At 37.9% G+C, this 25504-nt stretch overlaps 1 protein-coding gene across 4 annotated transcripts in view; it reads left to right on the plus strand.

Annotated features, from left to right (window-relative positions):
* Acbd6 (acyl-CoA binding domain containing 6) overlaps window positions 1-25504 on the plus strand; it is a 183740-nt gene that overhangs the window by 76210 nt on the left and 82026 nt on the right. For 3 of the 4 annotated variants that reach the window (XM_004658739.3, XM_045141755.1, XM_045141757.1), the window contains exon 5: window positions 9835-9940. The exons of the other annotated variant lie outside the window; for it this stretch is intronic. In XM_004658739.3, the coding sequence (XP_004658796.2) occupies window positions 9835-9940 (106 nt within the window). The remainder of the gene's footprint in view (window positions 1-9834; window positions 9941-25504) is intronic. 4 annotated transcript variants of the gene reach the window in all.

The raw sequence follows: 25504 nt of genomic DNA on the forward strand, positions 1-25504 counted from the left end.
AATGATTGACTGCTTATTATATACTTATAATCATATGTGTTATTTCACTTGATCTTCATAATGGCTCTGTTAAATAGAGATGTTACTAATAGTTCTGTTTACAAATGCAGAAATGAAATTCAAGGAGATTGGGTTACTTGTCCAAGGTCAACATGGTCAGTAACTCTGCTCTTAATTATTTTGCCATACTGGCACCTAAAATGTTTGAGAGACATTGTAATTTCTAATTAATGAATTTGATAGTTGATTATATATTAATGTACTGATTATCTTCAGTTAAGGCACCAAAATAAAACAGGGACTAGTGGGGGAAGGAGAAATAATTCAGTGGAAGAAGGATGGGCAGAGGGGACAAGAGAAGGTAATGGAGGGAGTTATACATTATATACACATAAAAATTGTCAGTAAGGGCTGGAGAGATGGCTTAGCGGTTAAGCGCTTGCCTATGAAGCCTAAGGACCCCGGTTCGAGGCTCGGTTCCCCAGGTCCCACGTTAGCCAGATGCACAAGAGGACGCTGGAGTTCGTTTGCAGAGGCTGGAAGCCCTGGCGCGCCCATTCCCTCTCTCTCTCCCTCTTTCTGTCTTTCTCTCTGTGTCTGTCGCTCTCAAATAAATAAATAAAAATTTTTTTTAAAAAATTGTCAGTAAAATAATATAAAATAGGAGGCTGGAAGAATAGCTTTGTGGTTAAGGCATTTGTCTACAAAGCTGAAGGACCCAGGTTCGATTCCCTAGGACCCACATAAGCCAGATGCACAAGGGGGTGCATACATCTGGAGTTCCTTTGCAGTAGCTGGAGGCCCTGCTGTGCCTATTCACCCCTCCTCCACCTCTTTTTCTCACAAATAATAAATAAATAATTTAAAAAATATAAAATAGGGACTGGGAGATTTCTTAGTGCCTACTTGCTGACCTGAATTTGATCCTCCTTGGCATTCATCTAAAAACCAGACACAAAGTGGTACATACATCTGTAATCCTAACACATCTATGACAATGGGAGGCAGAGCCACAAGAATCTGGAAGCTGGCAAGCAGTAGCAACAAAAACAGAAAGAGAGCTGGGCATGATGGCTCATCCCTTTAATCCTGGGACTCAGGAGGCAGAGGTAGAAGGATCCCTCTAAGTTCAAATCTACCCTGAGACTACATAGTGAATTCCAGGTTAGCCTGGGCTAGAGTGACACCCTAACTCGCCCAAAAAAAAAAAAAACAGAAATAGAAACCCTTTCTCAAGGTGTAGAGAGAACTGGGCATGGTGGCACATACCTTTTAATCTCAGCACTTAGGAGGCAGATATAGGAGGATTGTTATGAGTTTGAGGCCAGACTGGATCTACAGAGTGAGTTCCAGGTCAGCCTGGACTAATGTGATAGTCTACCTTGGGGGATAAAAAAGGATATATAGAGAAGAGACACATTTCAAGGTTGCCACACCAATATACCCATAATATACATGCTCGTATACATATACATACAAACAATTAAAATTTTAAATTAATATCTTTCCCATTCACTGTTCTTAAGAATGTACTTCACTGGTAAAATTAGGCTCTAGTCTTTTAATTTATTTGCTTATTTGACAGAGTGTATTAGTCAGGGTTCTCTGAGGAACAGAACTGCTAGAATAAATTATATTAAAAGGGGAATTTATTGGATTAGCTTAGTCCAGTAGTATTTTTAGGCCCAAGAGTCAAGGAACTGGTAGTTGATCAATGTGGCCAGATGCCTCAGCAGTCCCGGTCTGGTACTGAAGGCCTGGAGGTCCTAAGGAGCCACTGAGTTTTGATCCATGAGGGTCTTCAGTTGATGCTCCAGTCCTAACTGGTCTTCAATCCATGCTGGAAGGTAACAAGCAGCTCTGGTAGTGAAGTGGAAGGAAGGCCTAGTCTGCCTTTTTTTTTTTTTTTTTTTTTTAATATTTTAGTTTTTTATTTGTAAGTAGAAGACAGAGAGGATGGGTACACCAGGGCCTCTAGGCAGTGCAGAGACTCCAGATGCATGTGCCCCCTTATGCATGTGGCTGTATATGGGTACTGGTGAATCAAACTCAGGTTGTTTGGCTTTGTAGGCAAGTGCCTTAACCATTGAGTAATTTCTCCAGTCTCCTAGTTTTTGTCACTATGTTGATAATACTTCCTTTGGGTCATTTTATTGATTTTAAACTTACCTTAATGGTTGAGAATGTAGCTTACTCATTAGAGAACCTTTAGCAAAACAAGTTTGTAGCGTTTTCTAATGTGGCCACTGATTTTCCAGGGATTGATCCAATTTGGACTATAATTTTTTAACTTTTTAAAAAAATTATTTATTCATTTTGCGCACGAGCTCATGCGTGAGTGCATATTTGTGTTGGGGGGAGCATGTGTGCCCCAGTGTACTTGTAGAGGTCAAAGGACAACTTGGAGATATCAGTGCTCCACCTTTTGTGGGGGGTCTTTTACTGTTGCACAGCTTGCAAACTGTCAGCCTAGCTGGCCCAGGAGCTTCACATTCTCCTGGCTCCACCTCCTACTGTTGTAGGTGCCTTCAGCTTACAGATACTTTAAAGCTGGCTTTACATGGTTGCTGGGAATTGAACCCCTGGCCCGGGAGGCTTTGCAAGCAAGTACCTTTAACTGCTGAGCCATCCTTCTAACCTTTACATTTTCTTCTATAGGCATTTAATGTATCAGATATTTTCAGTCAATTTTGCTTAGAGTTAAACAGTTTTAAAAATATTTTATTTTTATTTATTTATTTGAGAGAATAAGGCAGAGGAAGAGAGAGAGAGAGAGAGAGAGAGAGAGAGAGAGAGAGAATGGGCACACCAGAGCCTCTTGCCACAGCAAACAAACTCCAGATGCATGCATTTGTACATCTGGTTTATGTGGGTCCTGGGGAATTGAACTGAGGTCTTTTGGCTTTGCAGGCAAGCACCTTAACCACTAAGCCATCTCTCCAGCTCCCCCCCCCTTTTAAAATATTTTATTTTTATATATTTATGTGAGAGAGAGAATGAAGCAGAGGAAGAGAGAGGAAGTAAGCAGTTTTTAAAAGGTGAAAATACAGGTTGTAGTAGCCATCATCTTTATAGAAATCATGATTAAATAGCTTTTCCAATATAGCTATCTTTAAAATTATTTTTGTTCATTTTTATTTATTTATTTGAGAGTGACAGAGAGAGAAAAGAGGCAGGTAGAGAGAGAGAGAGAATGGGCACGCCAGGGCTTCCAGCCACTGCAAACGAAGTCCAGACGTGTGCGCCCCCTTGTGCATCTGGCTAACGTGGGTCCTGGGGAATCGAGCCTCGAACCAGGGTCCTTAGGCTTCACAGGCAAGCGCATAACCGCTAAGCCATCTCTCCAGCCCAATATAGCTATCTTTAATTAGTAAATAATTTCAAAATGTCTGTTTGTCATGTAGGGTTTCAAGAATTATACTAAGAATAACACTACAACAATATTTTGAGTGCTTTGAATGTAATGTAATATTACTTAAATATGGTTACAATTCAAACATTGTTTTATTTCTACTCATTCTTTGTTTCTTCTTGTTGTAATAATCAAGGCATTTCAGAAAGGAAGTACTGTTTGCAAGATTTTTCCTGAGAATATAGGATAAACTCACTTAGGATAATTTATGGTAAGAGTAAGAATTAAAACCAATATTCTATAAGGTGAAATTAATATCTAAGATTTTACTTGCATATTAGTTAGAAGTGAGAATTTTATTTATTTTTTTAATTTGCAAGCAGAGAGAGATAGAACAGAGATAGAGAAAGTGGGTATGCCGGGGCCTTCACCCACTGTAAACGGACTCCATATCCATGCACTACCTTGTGCTTATGGCTTTACATAAGGAATTGAACTGATTGTTAGTCTTTATAGGCAGGCACCTTAACCACTGAGCCATCTCTCCTGCTTGAGAATTTTTTCCTGTTTTCTTTTTTAGATTGTTTTGGTTTTTTCTTATTTGAGAGAGTGAGATAGAGAAAGAGGCAGATAAAAAGAGGGAGAATGGGCATGTCAGAGTCTCCAGCCACTGCAAACAAACTCCATATATATGCACCACCTTGTGCATCTGGCTTACATGAGTCCTAGAGAATCAAACTTGGGTCCTTAGTCTTCACAGGCAAGTGTCTTAACTACTAAGCCATCCATCCAGCCCCTAAGAATTTTTTTGAAATGTTTGTTTGTTTGTTTGTTTGTTTATTTGTAAGCAGAAAGAAATAGAAAAAAGACAGAGAGAATGGGTACACCAGGGCCTCTAGCTGCAGCAAGTGAACTCCATATACAGGCACCACTTTGTGCATCTGGTTTTACGTGGGTACTAGGGAATAGAACCCAGACAGTTAGGCTTTACGGTCAAGTTCCTTAACCACTGAGCAATCTCTCCAGCTCCCAGAGATGAGAATTTTTAAAAAATTATCTTATTGACAAATTTCATACATGCACATAGTATATTTTTATCATAACCCCCTCTTGTTACCTAATTTGAGAAATAGAACCTCCTTCATTTGCCTTCCACTGAATTCCATCTTTCCAGTTAGTCCTTCTTCTACTTTGATGTCTTTTTGTGGTTCTATTTGCCCTTCTTCACCATCCATGATGGAATGTTGATGGGGCCAGTATTGTGCCGGCAAATCACAGTAGTTGCTGTGAGGTCATGAATGAAATGGACACTTCATGTCCAGAAGACAGCATACCATAGCACTCCTCCCCATCCTCTGTCTCTTACATTCTATCCTCTCCTTCTTCTTCAGTGATTCCTGAGCCTTGGAGTATGTGGTAGAGATATCTTATTTAGCACTGAGCACTCAATAGCCACTTCTTCTTGGCAGTCTAATAGTTTTGAATCTCCCCAGTAGTTATACAACTAAAAAAAAAAGAAGCTATTCTGACCAACAGTGAGAGCAGCACTAATCTGTGGACATAAGCATAAATATTTTTATTTAAGGGGTAATCTTATGGGCCCAACATATGCTTTTAGCAAGACAATAGTAGTAGTTTATGTTCTAGGGCTTGTGACCCTCTCAGCCATAGGCTTTTAAAAAAATATTTATTTATTTATTATTTGAGAGAGAGAAAGAAACAGATAGAGAGAGAGAATGGGCACGCCAGGGCCTCTAGCCACTGCAAATGAACTCCAGACGCATGCCCCCCTTGTGCATCTGGCTTATGTGGGTCCTGGGGAATCGAACCAGGGTCCTTAAGACTTCTCAGGCAAATACCTTAACCACTAAGCCATTCCCCCTGCCCATAGGCTATTTTTTAAATTATTATTTCTTTATTTGCAAGCAGAGAGAGACAGAGTGAAGTGTGTGCCTCCAGCCACTGAAAACAAACTCCAGATGGATGTGCCACTGTACATCTGGCTTTACCTGGATACTGGGGAATCAAACCCGGTAGTAAGGCTTTTTAGGCAAGTGCATTAATTGCTGAGCTATCACTTCAGCCCACCATAGGCTTTTGAACAGGTTTTCTAACAGAAATTTTGTATGCCTTGCTCAGCATCTTCCCTTTCCTTACTCCTCCCTGTATGTGTCTCCCCCTTCTCTAGACTTTGGTAACTACTATTCTTATTCTGTTGATGTGAGACTGACTCTTTTAGATTCCTCATGAAAATGAGATCATAAAGTGTGTCTTTCTGTGTCCAGCTTATTTCCCTTAGCATAATGTCCTCTCATTACACCTGTGCTGTCACAAATAATAGAATTTTCTTCTTTTTCAATACTGTATTATGTATATCATGTTTTCTTTATTCATTGATGGACATAGTTTGTTTCACTATATGAGTTCTTGGGACTATTACTGAAATGAACATGGGCATGCAGATATCTCATTAGCATATTGATTTTAATTTTAGTTATATATATATCCAGAAGTATAGTTGCTAAGATGCATGGTAATTCTCTATTTTTCTTTTTAAAAATATATTATTTATTTGTTTATTTGTGAGAGGGTGGGGGGGAGAGAGAGAGAATGGATGCACCAGGGCCTCTTGCTGTGGCAAATGTATATTAGATGCATGTGCCACTTTGTGTCTTTGGCTTTATGTGGATACTGGGGAATCAAACCCAGGCTGTCAAACTTTGCAAGCAAATGCCTTAACTACTGGACCATCTCCCCAATTCCTATATTTTTCTCTTTTTTTAAAAAAAAAAAACAAACAGCATTTATTTATTTATTTATTTAAGAGAGAGAGAGAAAGAGGTAGAGGGAGACAGGGAGAGACAGAAAATAGGTATGCCAGGGCCTCCAGCCACTGCAAACAAACTCCAGATGTTTGTGTTCCCTTGTGCATCTGGCTTATGTGGGTCTTGGAGAGTTGAACCAGGATCCTTTGGCTTTGCAGGCAAATGCCTTAACTGCTAAGCCATCACTTCAGCCCTATGTTTCTCTGTTTGAGGAACTTCCATGCCTTTTCAAAATGCTTCAATATTCACAGCGTAGCCGGGTCCCTTTTGCTTCACATTCTCGCCAACACTTGTTAGTATCCATCTTCTCAATAACTGGTCTAATAAACATATGATGAAACCTCAGTGTGATTTACATTTAGAATTTATGCTGGAGCGATGGCTTAGCAGTTAAGGCACTTGCTTGCAAAGCCAAAGGTTCTAAGTTCCCCAGGACCAACGTAAACCAGATGCACAAGGTGGCACATGTTTCTGGAGTTCGTTTGCAGCAGCTGGAAGCCCTGATGCTCCTATTCTCATTCTCTCTTTCTAGCTGTCTCTTTCTCATACACTCTCTCTCCAATAAATAAGTAAAAATAAATTTAGAATTCTCTACTTATTGGCCATTTTGAAGATTTTTCAAATATCTGTATGTTGTTGGTATCTCTTCTTTTTTTTTTAAGATTTTTATTTATTTATTTGATTATTTGAGAGTGACAGAGAGAGAAAGAGGCAGATAGAGAGTGAGAGACAGAATGGGCGCGCCAGGGCTTCCAGCCACTGCAAACAAACTCCAGACGCAAGCGCCCCCTTAGGCATCTGGCTAACGTGGGACCTGGGGAACCGAGCCTCGAACCGGGGTCCATAGGCTTCACAGGCAAGCACTTAACCGCTATGCCATCTCTCCAGCCCTGTTATCTCTTCTTTTGAGAAATGTCTGTTCAGATCCTTTGCTGTTTCCCTCTCTTCCCTCCCTCTCCTTCCCCCCCCCCTTTTATTAATTTGGGAAAGAGTCAGAGAGAGAGAATGAGAATGGGCATGCCAAGGCTTCTAGCTACTATAAATGAACACTAGATGTATGTGCCACCTCAATCATCTGGCTTAAACATGGGTACTAAGGAATCAAGCCTGGGTTCTTGGGCTTTGCAGGCAAGTACTTTAACTGCTAAGCCATCTCTCCATACCCCTTTGCTATTTCTTAATAAGGCTATTCATTTTCCTGCTAGAAAGTAGTTTGAATTGCTTATACTTTTCAGATGTGTGGCTTTTTAACCATCCTTGTTTGAGTAGATCAGTGATTTCTTCTCCTTTAGGTACTTAACTATATTTTCAAACTTCAGAGTAATCTGATTAAAGACTTTCTGTCTTGTGCTAGAAAAAAGTGAGGCATCATTGAGGAAAGGCCTCACAAGCAGCTCATACTCATCTGTAGATAATGAATGTGATCATTTTGAAACTCCATAACCAAAGAGGAAAAGAGAACTGAGTAAAAAAAAAATCATAAAAGAAAGGGCAATGACACCAAAGGGCAGACTTTGATTGAGGCTCTTTACTGTACTGTGATGCTTAGATTCATTTGCCATAGAGAACTGTATTGAGTTCTTAGCTGTGTGTTGAAAGAAAGAGAAGTTTGGTGCATGCATACCAGGTATGAGGGTACTTGCCTATGATCCAGCACTGAGGCTAAGGCAGGAGGATTACAAGTTTGAGGGAAGTCTGAACTACATTGTGAGATCCTGTCCCAAGCTGGAAATCTAAATTCTTTCCCCTCCTTTCTGTACAGAAAGAATGTTTGTGATGGTAGTTGCTAAGCATAGCTAGATAGTGTTATCTGCAGCCCTAATTTTAAAATTCAGACTTCTCCTTTGTGGAGAGTTTTCGTTATTTTCTTTAAAGAGGAAATGATGACGAATTTTCATTTCTGTAAAACAGGACATTTTCAAACTAAACATGTTTTTTTTAAAAGTTATTTTATTTACTTATTTGAGAGAGAGAGAAAATGGGCCCACCAGGGCCTCTAGCCACTACAAATGAACTCTAGGCACATAGACCACCTTGTGCATGTGGCTTGGGTCCTTTGGTGTTGTAGGCAAGCCACCTCTCCAGCCCTAAACATGATTTCTTCCTTAAAATACGCCTCATTTTTTCCCCCAGCTTTAAGCAGACACTCCCCCCCCCCCCATTCTCTTTCATCCTTTCGCAAGGTTGGGTTCTTCCAAATATTAGAGATTCATAAAGTATCATCTCACTATACTATGTGTATGTTGAAGGCAAGCTTTCTTGTTTGGCTTTTTATCTGTTATCCACACTCTTGCCAAGTGCCTCGTATGTGGTTGGTTCTCAATAAAATGTACTATAAATAAAAGTATTTTAAAAATAGAACCTTTGGGCTGGGGAGATGACTCAGTTGTTAAAAGACCTTGCTAGCAAAGCCTGTCAGCCCAGGTTCAGTTCCTCAGTACTCATGTAAAGTCAGACACACCAAGTGGTGCATGCATCTAGAGTTCTTTTGAAATGGCAAAAGGCCCTGACATGCCCATACTCTCTCTCTCTCATAAATAAATAAGTAGCATTTAAAAAAATATGTGCAGTATGCTTAATGAAGGCTTTTAGATGGTTGGTGCCAAAGCATTGTGTTTTAATAAGCAGTAATTAGAAATGCCTTTTTATACTGTATTAGATATTGAAGTACCATTTTATTTTATTTATTTATTTGGGGTTTTTGCTTGTTTGTTTTTGTTTTGTGGAGGGTTTACTCTAGTCCAGGCTGACCTGCAATTCACTAGGTAGTCTCAGGGTGGCCTTGAACTCATGGCGATCCACATACCTCTGCTTCTCAAGTGCTGGGATCAAAGGTGTGCACCACCACACCTGGCAATATTTTCTTTTAAATCTGTCTATAAGATTCAGTCCACATTTGAGAGTTTCATTTTAACACTCCAAAATTACCTATCATTTTGGGAGTCACTGATCCTTTTAAGAATCTGAAGCTATTTCCTCCCCTTCCCCAAACCCATGTGTATGACAAGGATAATTCTGTGCAAGATTTTAGCGAGTTCATCATACACTGCATGTTTAAAATGTCTGCTTCAGATTCTGGAACACACTGCAGCTGGCTAGTGGAGGCAGTGACATAATAGAAAGGTGTACTATATACAAAATCACTTTATCTGGCTCTTTTCTTACATTATGGGAATGTGGTGCTATTTTGCAAGGTCATTTAATATTTTCTTGCCTGTAAAGTGAAGTTGCTGGATTAAAGATTAAATGAATTATCTGGATGTGCTTCCCAGCTTTTGCTCCCCAAAGTGTCATCTTACTGTACTGCTCTAGTTGAAAGTCCTGAGTCATAGGAAGTACATGCCCAGCAGAGTGTGAATTAACTGAGGAAAGGGCAGAGAAGACCTGCTTCAGGATTGATATTGGTATAGCGATGTAACATGTTAAAGCAGTTGAAGATTTTTTTCTGTAATATGGTTACTAAGAGCTTTAGCCTTTTTTGATGTTAGGTATATTTTATGTACTGAAATCTATTACTCTTCATGTTATTTTTTATAAAAACAAATTCTATTCATATTTATGCCAACAGCAATCAATTTATGTTTAAAATGCTTAACTTTTATGTATTATCCAGTAAGACAAACAGGTTTTCCTTTTTTTTTTTTTTACTCTAATTAGGGAAGAAGACAAAAACATATTTGATTACTGCAGGGAAAACAACATTGACCATATAACCAAAGCCATCAAATCACAAAATGTGGAAGTGAATATAAAAGATGAAGAGGTATGAAAACCATGCCCTGTTTTGATCTCTAATGAATGCATGTATGGTTGTAAAACATGCATATTAGTTTTCTTATGCTTTGTTGTTCTGCCCAGTGCCTTTTTCTACAAAGTGGACCTTTCAGTTCAACTCCAATGCTTTTTTTTTATTCTTATTTTTATTTATTTATTTATTGGTTTTCTGAGGTAGGGTCTCACTCTCTGTCTCACTCTCTAGCCCAAGCTGACCTGGCATTCACCATGTAGTCACAGGGTGGCCTCAAACTCACAATGATCCACCTACCTCTGCCTCTCGAGTGTTGGGATTAAAGGTGTGCACCACCACGCCCAGCTTCAACTACAACTCTAAAGTACACTGTGGTTAAGTATATTTGAGAATAACTAAGTGAGATGGTGTCACCTAGTGAAGATACTCTCTCTGTTTGTGGTCAGTGTAGTTTCATCCCTGTTTTAGAATATGAAACTTGTCACAGGTGGCATGGTAAGTAAAATGATGGCAAAATTTCATTTGTTAATAATGCTAGCATTGTCTGGTATATTAAAAATGAATGAATTGGTATATTGATCTCTGTGCAGTAAATATATTTCTGGGAAGCTGTGTCAAAATTTTGATGAATCCAATAGTTCAAATGCTGGCCTGCTATTTATTTATTTGTTTTTTGGGGTTTTTTTTTATATTTTTTGTTTTTAGAGGTAAGGTTTCACTCTAGTCCAGGCTAACCTGAAATTCACTATGTAGTCTCAGGCTGGCCTCAAACTCATGGTGATCCTCTTACCTTTGCCTCCCAAGTGCTGGGATTAAAGGTGTGTGCCACCATGCCCAGCTTGGCCCGCTATTTAAATGACCCTGTGCTAAATTGTTTTGTAGGATAGATTACTTTTTAATTTATTTTGTGAATAAAGCTGCTGTGTATTGAATTGTTGAAGTATAGTTTTTAACAGAAGAACAAAATTTGCTAGCTGACTTTTAATGATTTTTCTCATTCTTTTGTGATTCTGTGAAAGATTCTTAAAATGGTCAGGGTTGAGAGTGCTGTGAAGATGGTCTAGCAGTGAAAGGTTTACTTGGAAAGCCTGGTGGTTTGGATTTGATTCCCTAGTAACCAAAAAAAGCCAAACACACAAAGCAGTGTATGTATCTGGAGTTTGTTTACAGCGGCAAGAGACCCTGGCATTCTCATTCTCTCTCATAAATAAATCGAATTAATAAAGCAAACAAATAGATAAATAAAAATTTTTAAATGGTTAGAAGGACCCTGGACATGATACAGTGCCTGCCTATCTTGTGAAAGGCCTTAACTTCCAACCCTAGCACCACAAAAAAATTAAAAATAAAGGAAAAGTTGACATGAACTGGCCAAGACATGGTAGTTGTTAGGAAGAAGACATGTAGTGGCCATAGATAATCTATTGACTATACAAACAATAATTCATATATCATTAAGAGCTCCCTATGCAAGTAAGTCCTTCATAATATCTGACTTCTATGCAGTATCTTCTATATGCTATATTCTTGTTTTGGTATTGAAAATATAAAATGGTAATACAATAGTAAAAGGGGGCTATTAATACTCTTTCCATACTAAGCAATGAAACAGAGTCAAGAACAATTTGGATAAAGAGAAACAGGCACCAATTAATAAATAATAATCTAAGCCTTCTGACTACAATTAGGGGTTTTATTTGGCAGAGTTTCATTTGTTTTTTCCTTTCACAGGTTTTTTGGGTTTTGTTTTTTTTTTTTTTTGGTGCTTATGCTTTATGATTTTTATAAAACTAATACGTGTACTTTTTCTTGAGACAGGGTCTGGTCTAGTCTTGAATTCAAGGTGATGTTTTTTCTTTTCTTGTCTTTTTTTTTTTGTTTGTTTGTTTTTTTTGGTTTTTCGAGATAGGGTCTTACTCTAGCCCAGGCTGACCTGGAATTCACTGTGTTGTCTCAGGGTGACCTTGAACTCAAAGTGATCCTCCTACCTCTGCCTCCCAAGTGCTAGGATTAAAGGCATGCACCACTATACCTGGTTCAAGGTGATTTTTTTAAATAAACTTGAAAATTTATTTTTATTTAGTTAGTTGAGAGAGCAAGACAAAGAGAAAGAAGTAGATACATACAGCAAGAGAATGGGTGCACTTGGGCTTCCTGCCACTGCAAATGAACCTCAGATGCATGTGCCGCTTTGGGCATCTGGCTTTACATGGGTACTGGAGAATCAAGCCTGGGTCGCCAGGTCTTGCAAGCAAGTGCCTTAATAACTGAGCCATCTCTCTAGCTCTGTAGGCTATCTTTTCTTCTTTAGTCTCCCTAGGGCTGGGATTAAAAGCATGTACTACCTCTCCCAGCTGGATTTTTTTTTTTTCAAATATAAAATAGTACTGTTAGAATTATAATAAGGAAAGTGCTCCCTCATCTTCATCCTCTCAGTTTAGATTCTAGTTCCCTTGAAGCAAAAATTTGATTCTTTCTGTTGTTTCTTATGCAATTTTCTTATGTAATTCTAAAAAACCTTAACTTTGCCTCTTGATTTTTGAACTTTAGGAAATCTTTTGTTTAATATTTGTGCTAACCTGTTTTAATCATCTCTGCTATCTTTCTCTACCCTCTTAATAAAGTTATGTCAAAACTTTGAATTTCAGCTTTCTGAAAGAATCACTAATTAATCAGTATTTATGCTATTTTGACTTTAAACGTTGTTTATTGCTGCCCTCTGGACTGTACTGTGTTGTATTACTGCAGCAGCAGACAGCCCCCAGAGTTCACTGGCTTACAGAAACTTCTTGCTTACATCACCATCTTGTCATGGGTGACAACATTTCACATATGAAGATATTTTACTTGTTTTCCTTCTTTCCTATTTATTTGTCTGATATTTCAGAAGGATTTAGTATCCATCAAGGCTCTACTGGGTTCTGCTTTCCTCATTTGGGTCTAGTTCCTCTTGATCTCATGTGTTTTTTTCATTCTAAGATTAAGACATGAATGAATAGGCACTGTGCAGTAGGGACTAAGGATGGACAAAACCAGATCTCTCCAAGCTCATTTAAAAGTATTAGCGCCAGGTATGGTGGTGCACACCTTTAATCCCAGCACTTGGGAGGCAGAGGTAGGAGGATCACCATGAGGTCGAGGCCACCCTGAGACCACATAGTTAATTCCAGGTCAGCCTGGACTAGAGTGAGACCTTGCCTTGAAAAACCAAAAAAAAAAAAAATTGAAAGTATTAGCTATCACAGCAAGCAACTCAACATTTCTTTGACCAAAACAATTCATAAGACCAAGGCCCATTTTAGTAGGATGTATATATGTGAGCAAGGAAGGTAAAGGTGGGAAGTAAACTAATGAATATATTACTGTGAATAATGACATCTCGTAACCATGGTATAGCTTTTTTTTTTTTTTTTTTTTGCTTTTCAAGGTAGGATCTCATTCTAGCTCAGGCTGACCTGGAATCACTATGTAGATTCAGGGCAGCCTCAAGCTCTTGGCAATCCTGCCTCTGCCTCCTGAGTGCTGGGATTAAAGACATGTGCCACCACACCCAGCTAGCATTTTGGTTTTCGTAAAGTTAGTAAGTCCTGCTGCATCTTTTTTTTCTTAGTCATTTCTGTTTTTCTCATGAATTCATTACTCAAATTGCTCAACAGAGCTATAAAACTCTTCTCAGTGCACTCAAACACATCAGGAATGACTCCCTCATTTTTTTAGATAGATACTTTTATACTTCTTAAAAAACTTTTTATTGACAGTCTTCATATGCATGTGTATGTTTTTAAATCTTGTTTATTCATTTATTTGTGGAAGGGGAGAGAAAGAAGTGAGGATGGGTGCATCAGAGCCTCTTGCCACTGCAAACAATCTAGATGCAGTCACCATTTTGTGCATCTGATTTCATGTGGGTACTGGGGAATCGAACCCAGGCCAGCAGGTTTTATAAGTCAGTGCCTTTAACTGCCATCTCCCTAGCCCAACATACAGTGTATTTTGATCATAATCCCCCATCACTCTCTTGTCTTCTTTCTTTCATACCCCGTCCACTGAACCTTCTCCTCCCTCTGATCAGTCCTTTACTGTTTTGATGTCCTTTTCTTTGCTTTCCTTCCTACCTCCCCTCCTTCTGTTTTTTTGCCCTCCTTTACCATCCATTATGACATGTGCATGGGCTCAATATAGTACAGGTGACAACAGTGGCCGTGAGGTTATGAGCAGCTACCTTGTGTCCAGATTATAAAACATTTCATCAGCATAGTGGCATACCCCTATACAACCAGCCTTGGGAAGCCAAGATAGGAGGATCACTATGAGTTCAAAGCCAGCCAGAAACTACATAGTGAATTCCAGGTCAGCCTGAACTAGACCCTATCTCAAAGAATCCTCCCCCCCCAAAAAAAAGCCTATAAAACATTCCAAAGCACTCCATACACCTCTATCCCTACCTCTTCATTCTTTCAGCCTCTTTATCCACAATGCTCCCTGTCCTTGGTGGGGTGATCAAGATGTCTCATTTAATGCAGAGCATTTAACTGTCACTTCTTGTCAGCATTTTGAGTTTTGAGTACTCCCAGTAGTCACCAGCATCTATAAAAAGAGTCTTCTCTGATCAAAAGTGAGAGCAGCACTGCTGTGTAAACTTAAATGCATGTATTTATGGGCTGGAGAGATGGCTCAGTGATGCTTGCTTGCAAAGCCTGACTGTCCAGGTTCAGTTCCCCAGTACCTTCATAAAGCCAGATGAACAAAGTAGTGCATGCATCTGGAGTTTGCAGTAGCAGGAGGCCCTACCAAACCCATACTCACACTCTCTCTCTGTCTACCTCTTTCTGCCTATTTCTTTCTCTCGGGTAAATCAAAAACTTTAAAAATAATCATTTGGATAATTTAGGCAAATTGATGGACATAACATATCCAACAACAATAGTAGCTTTCCCCCTAGGGCCCAAGCCATAGTTTTTGACTAGATTTTCAGTACTGGGCATGAATTTCTCCCTGAGGAGCCAACTAGAGAGCTTTTATCACACTCATGCCATCTTTGTACCAGTAGGTACAACCTATCTGGCTGCTTGGTTGTGTAGATGTTAAGAGTCCATTGTTTGTTAAGAGTGATGATGACTTTTTTTTTCTCTCAATTTTTATTAATATTTTCCATGATTATAAAAAAATATCCCATGGCAATACCCCCCCCCCACTTTCCCCTTTGAAATTCCATTCTCTTGGTGGTGACTTTTGTACCCCAGTAGCTTACATAGCACTTTATAGCGCTATGGCAGCCGCCAAGCAGGAAGGCTTCCAGCTCAGAATCAGCTTGATTTTACAAGCAAGGCACTGACTGCTGAGCCATCTCTCCTGCCGCCACCAGCTTGATTTTAGATAGATACTTTTAAAAGTATTTCCCCCTCCTTCACTCCTTCAACTCTAATCTCTATTAGTTGCTTTCTTGTCTGTTGTATAGCTCTTACCTAGGATTTTTCTTTATCACTGTTCTGAAATTTCTCTTCTCCCTTTGTCTAGATCCTTCTGTTTCTATATCCCATGCTTCTTCCTGTATTGTTTGCTTCCCTAAAGTGTTGATGTGTCTCCTTCAATACCTTTCTTATTTCCCTGTTTCATGGTCCATTTCCTCTCGTAGATTTCTGGAAAAGTGTAAATGAAAATGATTTTGTTGTTAAAAATGTTTTTGTTGCTGGATGTGGTGGCACACGCCTTTAAGCCCAGCATTTAGGAGGCAGAGGTAGGTGAATTGCCATGAGTTTGAGGCCACCCTGAGACTACATAGTGAGTTCCAGGTCAGCCCGGGCTAGAGTGAGACTCTACCTCAAAAAAACAAAAAAAAAAAAAAAAAGTTTTTGATGGAGTTCTTGGCATATTCTACATACATACTGAATATTCAGTAACTGAATAAATGAGTAGTTGGAAGTGTTATAGTATACTGGCGAGGGTTAGAATAATACCTGGATTCAAGTCATGCTACTGTTACTTCCTGGCTATTGACCTTTGTCAAAGCTATCCTGTATTACAGTTGCCTGATTTTTAGTGCAGATAGGAGTAGTACTTGCCTCAGAATTATGAAGTGTATGATTAGTATCCAACGTACGCATAGTAAGCACTCAGGAAATCTCAATTTCTTTGACTATTCTTCATATGAATGCAAAATGAACTTATAATGAAGGATTGAAAAAACAATGTAACTTTTCAAGGTCAGTCCCCCTCCCACTGAAAAATATCATGTATGTATCTGTTAATATTTTTGTCTTTCAAATAATAATACTTTTTGCATGTTGTAATTTACCAAGCACTTTCACTTATTACCATATTATGTTCACAGTAATTCTTCTGTGTCAATATTATCCTGATTTTACATACAGGAACCAATGTTCAGAGATGTACATTTACTTTCTCAAATACATAGAGCTGCCAAGTAGAAGAAATTAGGCATGGGAGAGTATTCTTATCACTGGATTTAAGGATAAGCCAAACAGACTGAAGCAATTTTCTCTGCTTGTATTGGATTTTGCAAAAGTTTCTTTTCCAAAAATTTTTAAGAGTCAGATCCACATGTGACCTCTGGCCTCTGCTGAGACCATTGGATAGACAGCAACAGTGATAGAGTAAGCACTTAGATCACAAACACTTATACTAAGTAACATGATTTTCTTGTGCAAATAAAAGAACTTGTAAAATGTGTTGCTTGTACCATTTAGTACTTTGATGTAGTACTGGTTCCCAGGTCTTCCAGTTTGTTACCCATGCAGCTACTCTTACCGCAAGCCTGCCAGAACATTGTGTGTCCATGAGCAGATGAAGTGCTTACACATTCATAGACTGAGACGCCAGGAATTCAGCTGGGTTCTCTCATTGCTCCAAGCAGATTTCTGCCCTCTCAGCCATGACAACTCAGGCTGGGCTCTGAATACTTGATGGCATGCCCTTTTATTATTAATCAGAGACTCGTATGAATTAATTTAAGAACATAAGGGAGATAGAGCTTAAAATCAGAATCAAACTTAACATCCTAAATAAAATAAATGATAGTGCTTCATGACATTTAGAGGTTTAACAAAATAATTTGGTAAGCCTTGATAATAGAGTAAAAGTATGTAACCTCAAAATTAAGTTTCTAGCTAAATATTGTCAGTCCCTTACCAATTAAAAGATATTTCTTTTTATAAGTTGAGTAACAATTTTAGTTTTAAAAGTACATACCATTCATGTTTATGATATCTAAACTTGAGATATTTCTATGCTGCTTGCTAAGGATTCCATGGAATATTAGGTTTTTATTTAAAATGCTCACCCAAAAGATTCAAACAATTTTACTCTAATCTTTATGTGGCTAACAATTATATTTATTGCACAAAAAATTTGCTGAGCACATAATTTTAATTATAGTCATAAAATAAGAATGTATCATGTATAGTTACTTGCATTTCTCTGTATTAAACACAACAAATTATTAAATTAATTTATTTATTAATTATTAAATTAATTTATTAATTATTGTAAGTTTATAATTTATAAAACATTTTATCTGAAATGAAAATATTTGGATCTAACTATCATAGTATAAGAACAAATATAGGGGTGGAGAGATGGCTTAGCAGTTAAGACGCTTGCCTGTGAACCCTGGAAACCGAGTTTGATTCCTCAGTACCAACATAAGCACAAGGTGGCACATGAATCTAGAGTTTGTTTTCAGTACTGGAGGTCCTGATTCACCTATTCTCTCTTCCATTCTCTCTTTCTTTCTGTCTCTGTCTCCTAAATAAATAAATATTTTTAAAAGAACAAAGATATATATGTGTGTGTGGATGTAATTGTATTGCATAATGTCATTTAAATTTTTTTTTTTTTTTTTTTGGTTTTGTGAGGTAGGGTCTCATTCTGGCCCCATTTTACCTGCTATTCACTATGTAGTCTCAGGGTGGCCTGAGACTTGTGATGATTCTCCTACTTGTGCCTCACAAGTGCTGGGACTAAAGACATGTGCCACCACTCCTAGCTATTTTTATATATTTATTTGAGAGAGAGTATGGTAGGTACTACAGAGCCTCTTGCTGTTATAAACAAACACCAGACACATATGCCACTCTGTGCATCTGGCTTTACATAGGTACTGGGGAATCACACATGGGCTGTCAGACTTTGTAAAGAAGGACCATTAGCCACTGAGCAATCAATCCCCTGTCCTCATGATGTTATTTTTATTTTTTTAAATTAATTAATTTATTTTTTATTTTCACAATTTTTATTAACATTTTCCATAATTATAAAAAATATCCCATGGTAATACCTTCCCCACACACACACTTTCCCCTTTGAAATTACATTCATCATCATTACCTCCCCATCTCAATCATTGTATTTACATATATACAATACCCTTGTATTTGTTCTTTATTCAAGTTGTAATTGCTAATAATATAATGAAGACAAAGTCTGCATTTCTTTTCTCTTTTTCCTTTTTCTGGCTCTGGTGGAGGTTGAACCCAGGGCTTTCCACAAATAGGCATTGGACTGCATCTCCAGTCTAAAGCATGTATGTCTAATAATAATGTGTTTTATACAGACATTACTAGGAAATTGTCTATAGTTTGCATAAGAAGAAAAACGTTTTGTTCTTAACTCCTCTTTAGGAAGACTATCACTTATTTCAAGGATCAAGTTTATAGCAACATAAATATACATACTGGTTTTTACTTAAATCGTATTTTTACTATATTTTTAATTACTTTTGCAATGTTTTGAAATTGTGATAGAGAAAAGGAAGAGAAGTATGAAGGAGAGTATTTCACAGCCTATTTCTTTCTTTTTTTTTTTTTAGTGTTGGTTCAAGTTTTATCTTTCAGCTTTATTACTACACATCTTTACACAAGCTAAGCATTTCCATTTCTTCCAAGAAAATGTCTTTTAAGGAGAAAAGATGATTTAAACAATTTGTAAAATATACTAAAGGTGTAGGCAGAATATGTCTTGCCAGTAATCAGGCAAAATTATGCTTGTGTAATTCTTGTCTCATACATTATTTTCAGACTAGTGTCATTAGCAGTAGACGCTAGAGACATGTTTGATGATATTTCACTAGTATTCAAACCTTTACAATAACTGAAATTCGTTTTAAATAGATGATTATCTCCATGCAGCCATCAGAGTGTACATACACAATCCATTGGTTTTCCCATGGATTCTTATCTACACACTGCTGTCACTGAGCTGCTACTGTCAAATAGTTTAAAGGAAGTCACTTTGCCCTTGACTTCCTTTCCTTTCTCTTGTTTTAAATATGTAGCTCATCTCAGAATATAATTTACATGCTTTTGACTTGAGAAACGGTTCACAAATGTAAACCCAATAGTATTGGCCTAACAGAGAAGCAAAGGCTGTAAGAGTTAGGGCTAGTATACAGAAGCCTAATTCATGCTCATTTAAAATTTGAAAAGGGAAGGAAGAAAAAAAATAATGTAAGATACTAATGTGAAGGAACTTTATTTATTCACACTAATGATTGAGATACATTCCAAACTAATTATGCTCATTTACATTGATGCAGACAATGCCATTTAAAAAAATCAATGATTATACTTTTACATCAGCAAAAACCTATGATCATCAGAAACTCATACTTGATAGAAAATCAGAAGATAAGGAATCTCAAAAGCGTTATCTTATTTTGTGTTTTTTATTTAACTGTATTAAAATACACAGAAGAAAACTTCCATTGTGATAATGGTACAAGTTTATTCTGTCATAAGAATGTTCACATTGCTATACAACCATCACCATGTCCATTCAACTTCCTCAGATAAAACTATACACAGTTTAATACTAACTCCATATTCTCCTTTCCCATATCCCCTGGCAACCACCATTCTACTTTTATCTATGAATTTGACTACATAATTTATACTATATACAATATTTGCTGGTTGTTTTATCTAGTGTCCTTAAAGTTGATTATATTGTAGTATATGTCCAACTTTTCTTCCTTTTATAAACTGAATAATATTTTACATATTAACATTCTTTTGTTCCCTGAGTATTTTTCCATGGACACTTGGTTTGCTTGTGGGGTGTTGTTTGTTTGTTTGTTTGTTTTGAGACAGGGGTCATAATCTGTATCCCAGTCTGGCCTCAAGCTTGTGATCTCCCTGCCTTAATTTTTAAGTTCTGGGATTGTAGGCATGTGTCATCACACCATAGCCAGTTCTCATCTTACCTGTTGTTTCTTATGAAAATGATTCTAGATACATGAGTGTACAATTTTGTTGGATTTTCTGCAACAATTTATTGTACAGAATGTTAAACTTACATTTTTTATTGAATTTTTGTATTACCAATTGCATTCTAGATTCTATCACTGATATTTTATTATGCTTATTTGTTTGGGGATGTTATTGGCATTGAACATAGGGACTTGGAAGTGCTAGTCAAGTGCTGTACTGCTGAGGTACAACCCTCACTGGGTTTTGAACTCACATTAGTTCTATCTAACCTAGAAACAACAATCCTCAACTTCCCAAGCAGCTGGGATTATAGGCCTCTGCTCACTGATCTTACTTTTGATGCATTTTTAGAATGCGCACACTGCTGTTTACTTCTTTTAAATGCTTCAGTAGGCATATGATTAATTAGATATTAATTAGATATTAATTAGCTTTCTTTAAAGTTACATTTAAAATATTTTATTTTTATTTTATTTTTGGTTTTTCGAGGTAAGGGTCTCACTCTAGCTCAGGCTGATCTGGAATTCACTATCTAGTCTCAGGCTGGCCTCGAATTCACAGCGATCCTCCTACCTTTGCCTCCCAAGTGCTGGGATTAAAGGCGTGCACCACCACGCCCAGCTTATTTTTATTTATTTATTTATTTATTTATTTATTTATTTATTTATTTATTTATTTATTTATTTATTTATTTAACAGAGAGAGAGAGAGAGAGAATGGGCACTCCAGGGCCTCCAGCCACTGCAGACGAACTCAAGACTTGTGTGTCCCCTTGTGCATCTGGCTAACATGGGTCTTGGGGAATTGAACCTGGGGGCTCCTTTGGCTTTGTAAGCAAACGCCTTAACCGATAAGCCATCCCTGCAGCCCTGTAAAATTACATTCATATACAGTGAATTGTACAAATATTAAACATACACTCAAAAATGTTTTTGAATACTTGTATAATTGAAGCTCCTGTCAATTTATAGAGCATTGTTATAATCCCATGGAGTTCCTGTGTGTCTTCTTTGACAATTCCCATTTTGTTTTTTTTGTTTTCTTATTTTTTCTTTTCATTTTTAAAAATATTTTATTTATTTATTTAAAAGAGACAAAAAGACAGAATGAGTGCACCAGAGCCTCCAGCCACTGTAAACAAACTCCAGGCGCATGTGCCAACTTGTGCATCTGTCTGGTTTACATGCATACTGGGAATCAAACATTGGTCCTTAGGCTTCGCAGGCTAGTGCCTTAACCACTATGCCATCTCTTTAACCCCCTTTTCTTTTCTTTTCTTTTCTTTTCTTTTCTTTTCTTTTCTTTTCTTTTCTTTTCTTTCCTCTCTTTTCCTCTCTTCCCCTCCCCTCCCCTCCCCTCCTCTCCTTTCCTCGCCTTTCCTGAGTGAGGGGCTCACTCTAGCCCAGGGTGACATGCAATTCACTCTAGCTTCATACTCATAGAGATCTTCCTACCTCAGTATCAGGACTGCTGGGAAAGTAGTTGTTTAAAAGCTTTCTCAGTTTTCTCACAGCTTAACAGTACTGTTTCTTCTTGCTCTAGGTTGTAGCTAATAAAAGAGATCAAATAGTTATTGATTTATTTTATTTATCTTGTTTCTTAGCTCCCTAGTTAGCAGTGCTGGAGATCAAGCCTCTGGCTTTATACATGTTTAGCAAGTGCTACCACTGAGCTACCCACCAACTCTTCTTTTTTAATTTAAATCTCTTTCATATTTTTATTTTATTTATTTATTAGAGGGAGGCAGATGGAACGGGCCCACCAGGGCCTACAGCCACCGTAAATGAACTCCGGACACGTGAACCACCTTGTGCATCTAACTTATGTGGGTACTGGGAAATCAAACCTGAGTCCTTAGGCTTTACAGTCAAGTGCCTTAACCACTAAGACAGCCTCCCTGCTCCCAGCTCTCCTTTTTTTAATGCTGGTCAATAAATTACCCCACAGGAAATGACTGGCTACTATGCTGTGTATGTATCTTGGTGTCTTTAAGCTACCTTCCAGCCTTCGTCCTGTGGAAGTTTTGGGAATAACACTCATTCCACTATGGAGAGGAAAGTAGAAATAAGCTGCATTATGTAGGTTCTGTTGGTTGCAGGTGGCCAAGTTCTCACTGGCTATTAGTCATCTCAGCAAAGACTAGAAGATGGAGATAGGCTAGAGGAGGAGGAGGAGACATTACATATTATTGGTAGTGGTCAGTCTTTTCTACAATTGTAAGTGAAAACCCGAAAGTTTTTCAGGAAGAAATTTGGTCTACCTGTGTGTAGTATTTTATTTACTAGTTAGATGATAGCATACCATTTATCTTTAATGAAATGGCAAGGTGATAACTCAAAAATTTAAATGTAACAGTTCTACCTTTTTTTTAACTCTGTTGTTGTTATTGGTACATGTACTTTGTATCTGATCTTAAAATACCATAAGCACATCAAAACTTGTGTGAGAGCTGTGTACACTTTTAATCCCAGCACTCGGGAGGCAGAGGTAGGAGGATCACTGTGAATTTGAGACACCCTGAGACTACATAGTGAATTCCAGGTCAGCCTGAGCTAAAGTGAGACCCTGCCTTAAAGAAACCAAAAAAATAAAACTTGTTATATGAGCATGAGAATGACATACTGCATCAAGAAGACCACTAACACTTTTTTTAAAATGCAATCTCTGGGCTGGAGAGACAGCTTAGTGGTTAAGGTGCTTGTCTGTGAAGCCTGAGGATTCAGGTTCAACTCTCCAGGACCCACATAATAAGCCAGATGCACAAGATGACGCATGCATCTGGAGCACATTTTCAGTGGCTAGAGGCCCTGGCATGCCCATTCTCTCTCCCTTTCCCTCCCTCCCTCCCTCTTTCTTTCTCTCAAATAAGTAAATAAAATATAAAATAAAATGCAATCTCTTTTTATTTAATTTTGTGATTCTGAGAGAAAAGTCTGTTAATTATTTTTTTCTTTTCTTTTTGTTTGTTTTGAGGTAGGGTCTCACTCTATCCCAGGGTGACCTGGTATTTACTCTGTAGTCCCCAGTTGGCCTCCAGCTCACTTCAGCCCTCCTACCTCAGCCTCCCCAAGGGCTGGGATTAAAGCTGTGTGCCACCACTCCCAGAAAGTCTAATTAAAACTTCTACATGATATAATGACAATTATGGATATCAAATGAACATTTTAAAAGATTAAGACCCACTCTTTATTTTTTCAGGAGGCATGAAAGTAATACCACTTAATAGGTAGGTTGCTATATGCACTTTCAAGGCACTTTAAGAGTCATTTGTCTGTCTGAGGTAGGACAGTATTAACACCATTGGTTATTAGATGAAAATCTTCCCCTCCTATGTTTTACTGAATCAATTACAGAATTTATCTAAAGCTCTCCAAATAGTACCTAAAGAGTTTTAAAAACTAGAACCAAAGAGTTGCCGTTTTTTTCTTTTTATTTATTTTATTTTTATTAGATACAGACATATTTAGTATGTAAACAACACATGTTAGTACCATCCTTTCCCTCATCCCTGCCCCTTTGTTGAAGAGGCCTTCCTCATTGGGGATGCAGGTCAACCCCATGGGGATTGTGGATATGCATTATGGGGGCAGCAGTCAGTTATGGGAGAGAGGCAATGTCTCTGTGCAAAATGTCCCCACTTGTGGCTCTAACAGTCTTTCCACCCCTTCTTCTGCAAAATTCCATGAGCCATGCTTGGAGCATTTTAAGTCTACTTCAGTGATGGGCACTTAGGAGCCTCTGGGTCTCTGGTTTGGTAGGTGTTGAATGTCCTTAGTGTTTATCTCCATCACCCTTGTGCTAATATCAGATTACTAAGAAAACAACACTTTTGCTCATTTCCCCAAATCATCTGTGGTTTTAGCTGGTGCCAGGGTAGAGTGTACTGGATCTTTTATCTCCTTGGGTCCAGCTCCTTTCTGAAAAAGAGAAGCAGATTCTCCAATGGAGAGTGAAATCAGCACCAGTTAAATGGGATAACCATTATTAATTTATAAAGAATTAAAAGGGTGTAGACCCTCTTATAGTGTAAGGTTAGTGGGAGCTTGACAATGGAAAACAGAATCATTATCTGGATATGATTCTGACGCGTTTCCCAGTTTCAGATATGGTTTCCTTTCCACTGTGTGGATCTGTTACCCAATCCAAGAGCAGTTGGTTATCCACCATGGTTGTGTGCCACTGTTGCACTTGAGGAGCATCACCTCAGGCTGTTTGCTTCTGAGTCAATTAGATTTTGAGTTGCTTGGACAAATATCTACTTTCCCTCAGTGCCTCATGTAGAGCCTTGCAACACTAGATGAGCTAATTGTCTGGGTACTGGCTCTCCTCCAGATTCCGACCAGGTCTCTCCATGGTCCGTACCAACAGCATATGGTGTCTTCAGCAGTAAGTAGAGTTGCCATTTTTTAAGTAGCAGCAAAAGTATATTTAACTTGAAGATCTGTAAGATGATATTATACATACAAATTTATAAAAGTTAAATGTACAATCAGGTAAAATATTTCATGAATGTGGATAAAGTTTTTAAGTAATTGCAGCCTTCTCTAAAAAAAATTATTTATTTGATGGGGAGGGGGTAGGTCACGGATGAGCTTAATAATGGTACCAAACTGCCTGTATTTGCTGAATAGAAAACTAACTTTAAAAAAAATTGTTTATTTGCAAGCAGAGGGAGAGAGAAGAGAGGCAGACAGAGAGAGAATGGGTGCACCGTGGCCTCTTGCCACTGCAAACGAACTCTAGATACATGTGCCCCTTGTGCATCTGGCTCGTGTGGGTCCTGGATAATTGAACCTGAGTCTTTTGGCTTTGCAGGCAAATACCTTAACTGTAAAGCCATGTTTCCATCCCACAATTGCAGCTTTAATGTGTATGTAGTTTATGCTTTTCCTCCTAGAGGAGAAACATGGTGAAATGTTGTACTGAAAATAATTTAGTAATTGTTTTGTGTTGATCTAAGTATGTTTGTGGTTAACAAAAGAAAGGAAAAAAAACATTGGTGTTTATTTCTTAATTTTGTCACAGTTTGGAAGATAACATCTGTATATATTACTGACAATGTTATTACTTGGGCAATGATCTTACATGAAAGCATATTTTCCGGAATTTCCTAATTGGAAGAAATAAAGGGCACAGGCTCCTTTTTGTCCTTATCTTCATTCATTTACATGTAGACCACCATGAAGGTAAAAAGTTCAGTATATTTGATCCTCTGTGTTTTTGAGCTTTTAAATACTGTATAAAATATCAATCGTTAGGTGGTCTTAATGTGAGTATCTTCAGCACTTCTACAGAAAGTCATTGTCAGAGAATTCATTCTAATTCAAGGTTAATTAGTGTACCATTAAAATAA

Source organism: Jaculus jaculus, chromosome 1, assembly GCF_020740685.1.
Source record: "Jaculus jaculus isolate mJacJac1 chromosome 1, mJacJac1.mat.Y.cur, whole genome shotgun sequence".
NCBI classification, from domain to species: domain Eukaryota; kingdom Metazoa; phylum Chordata; class Mammalia; order Rodentia; family Dipodidae; genus Jaculus; species Jaculus jaculus.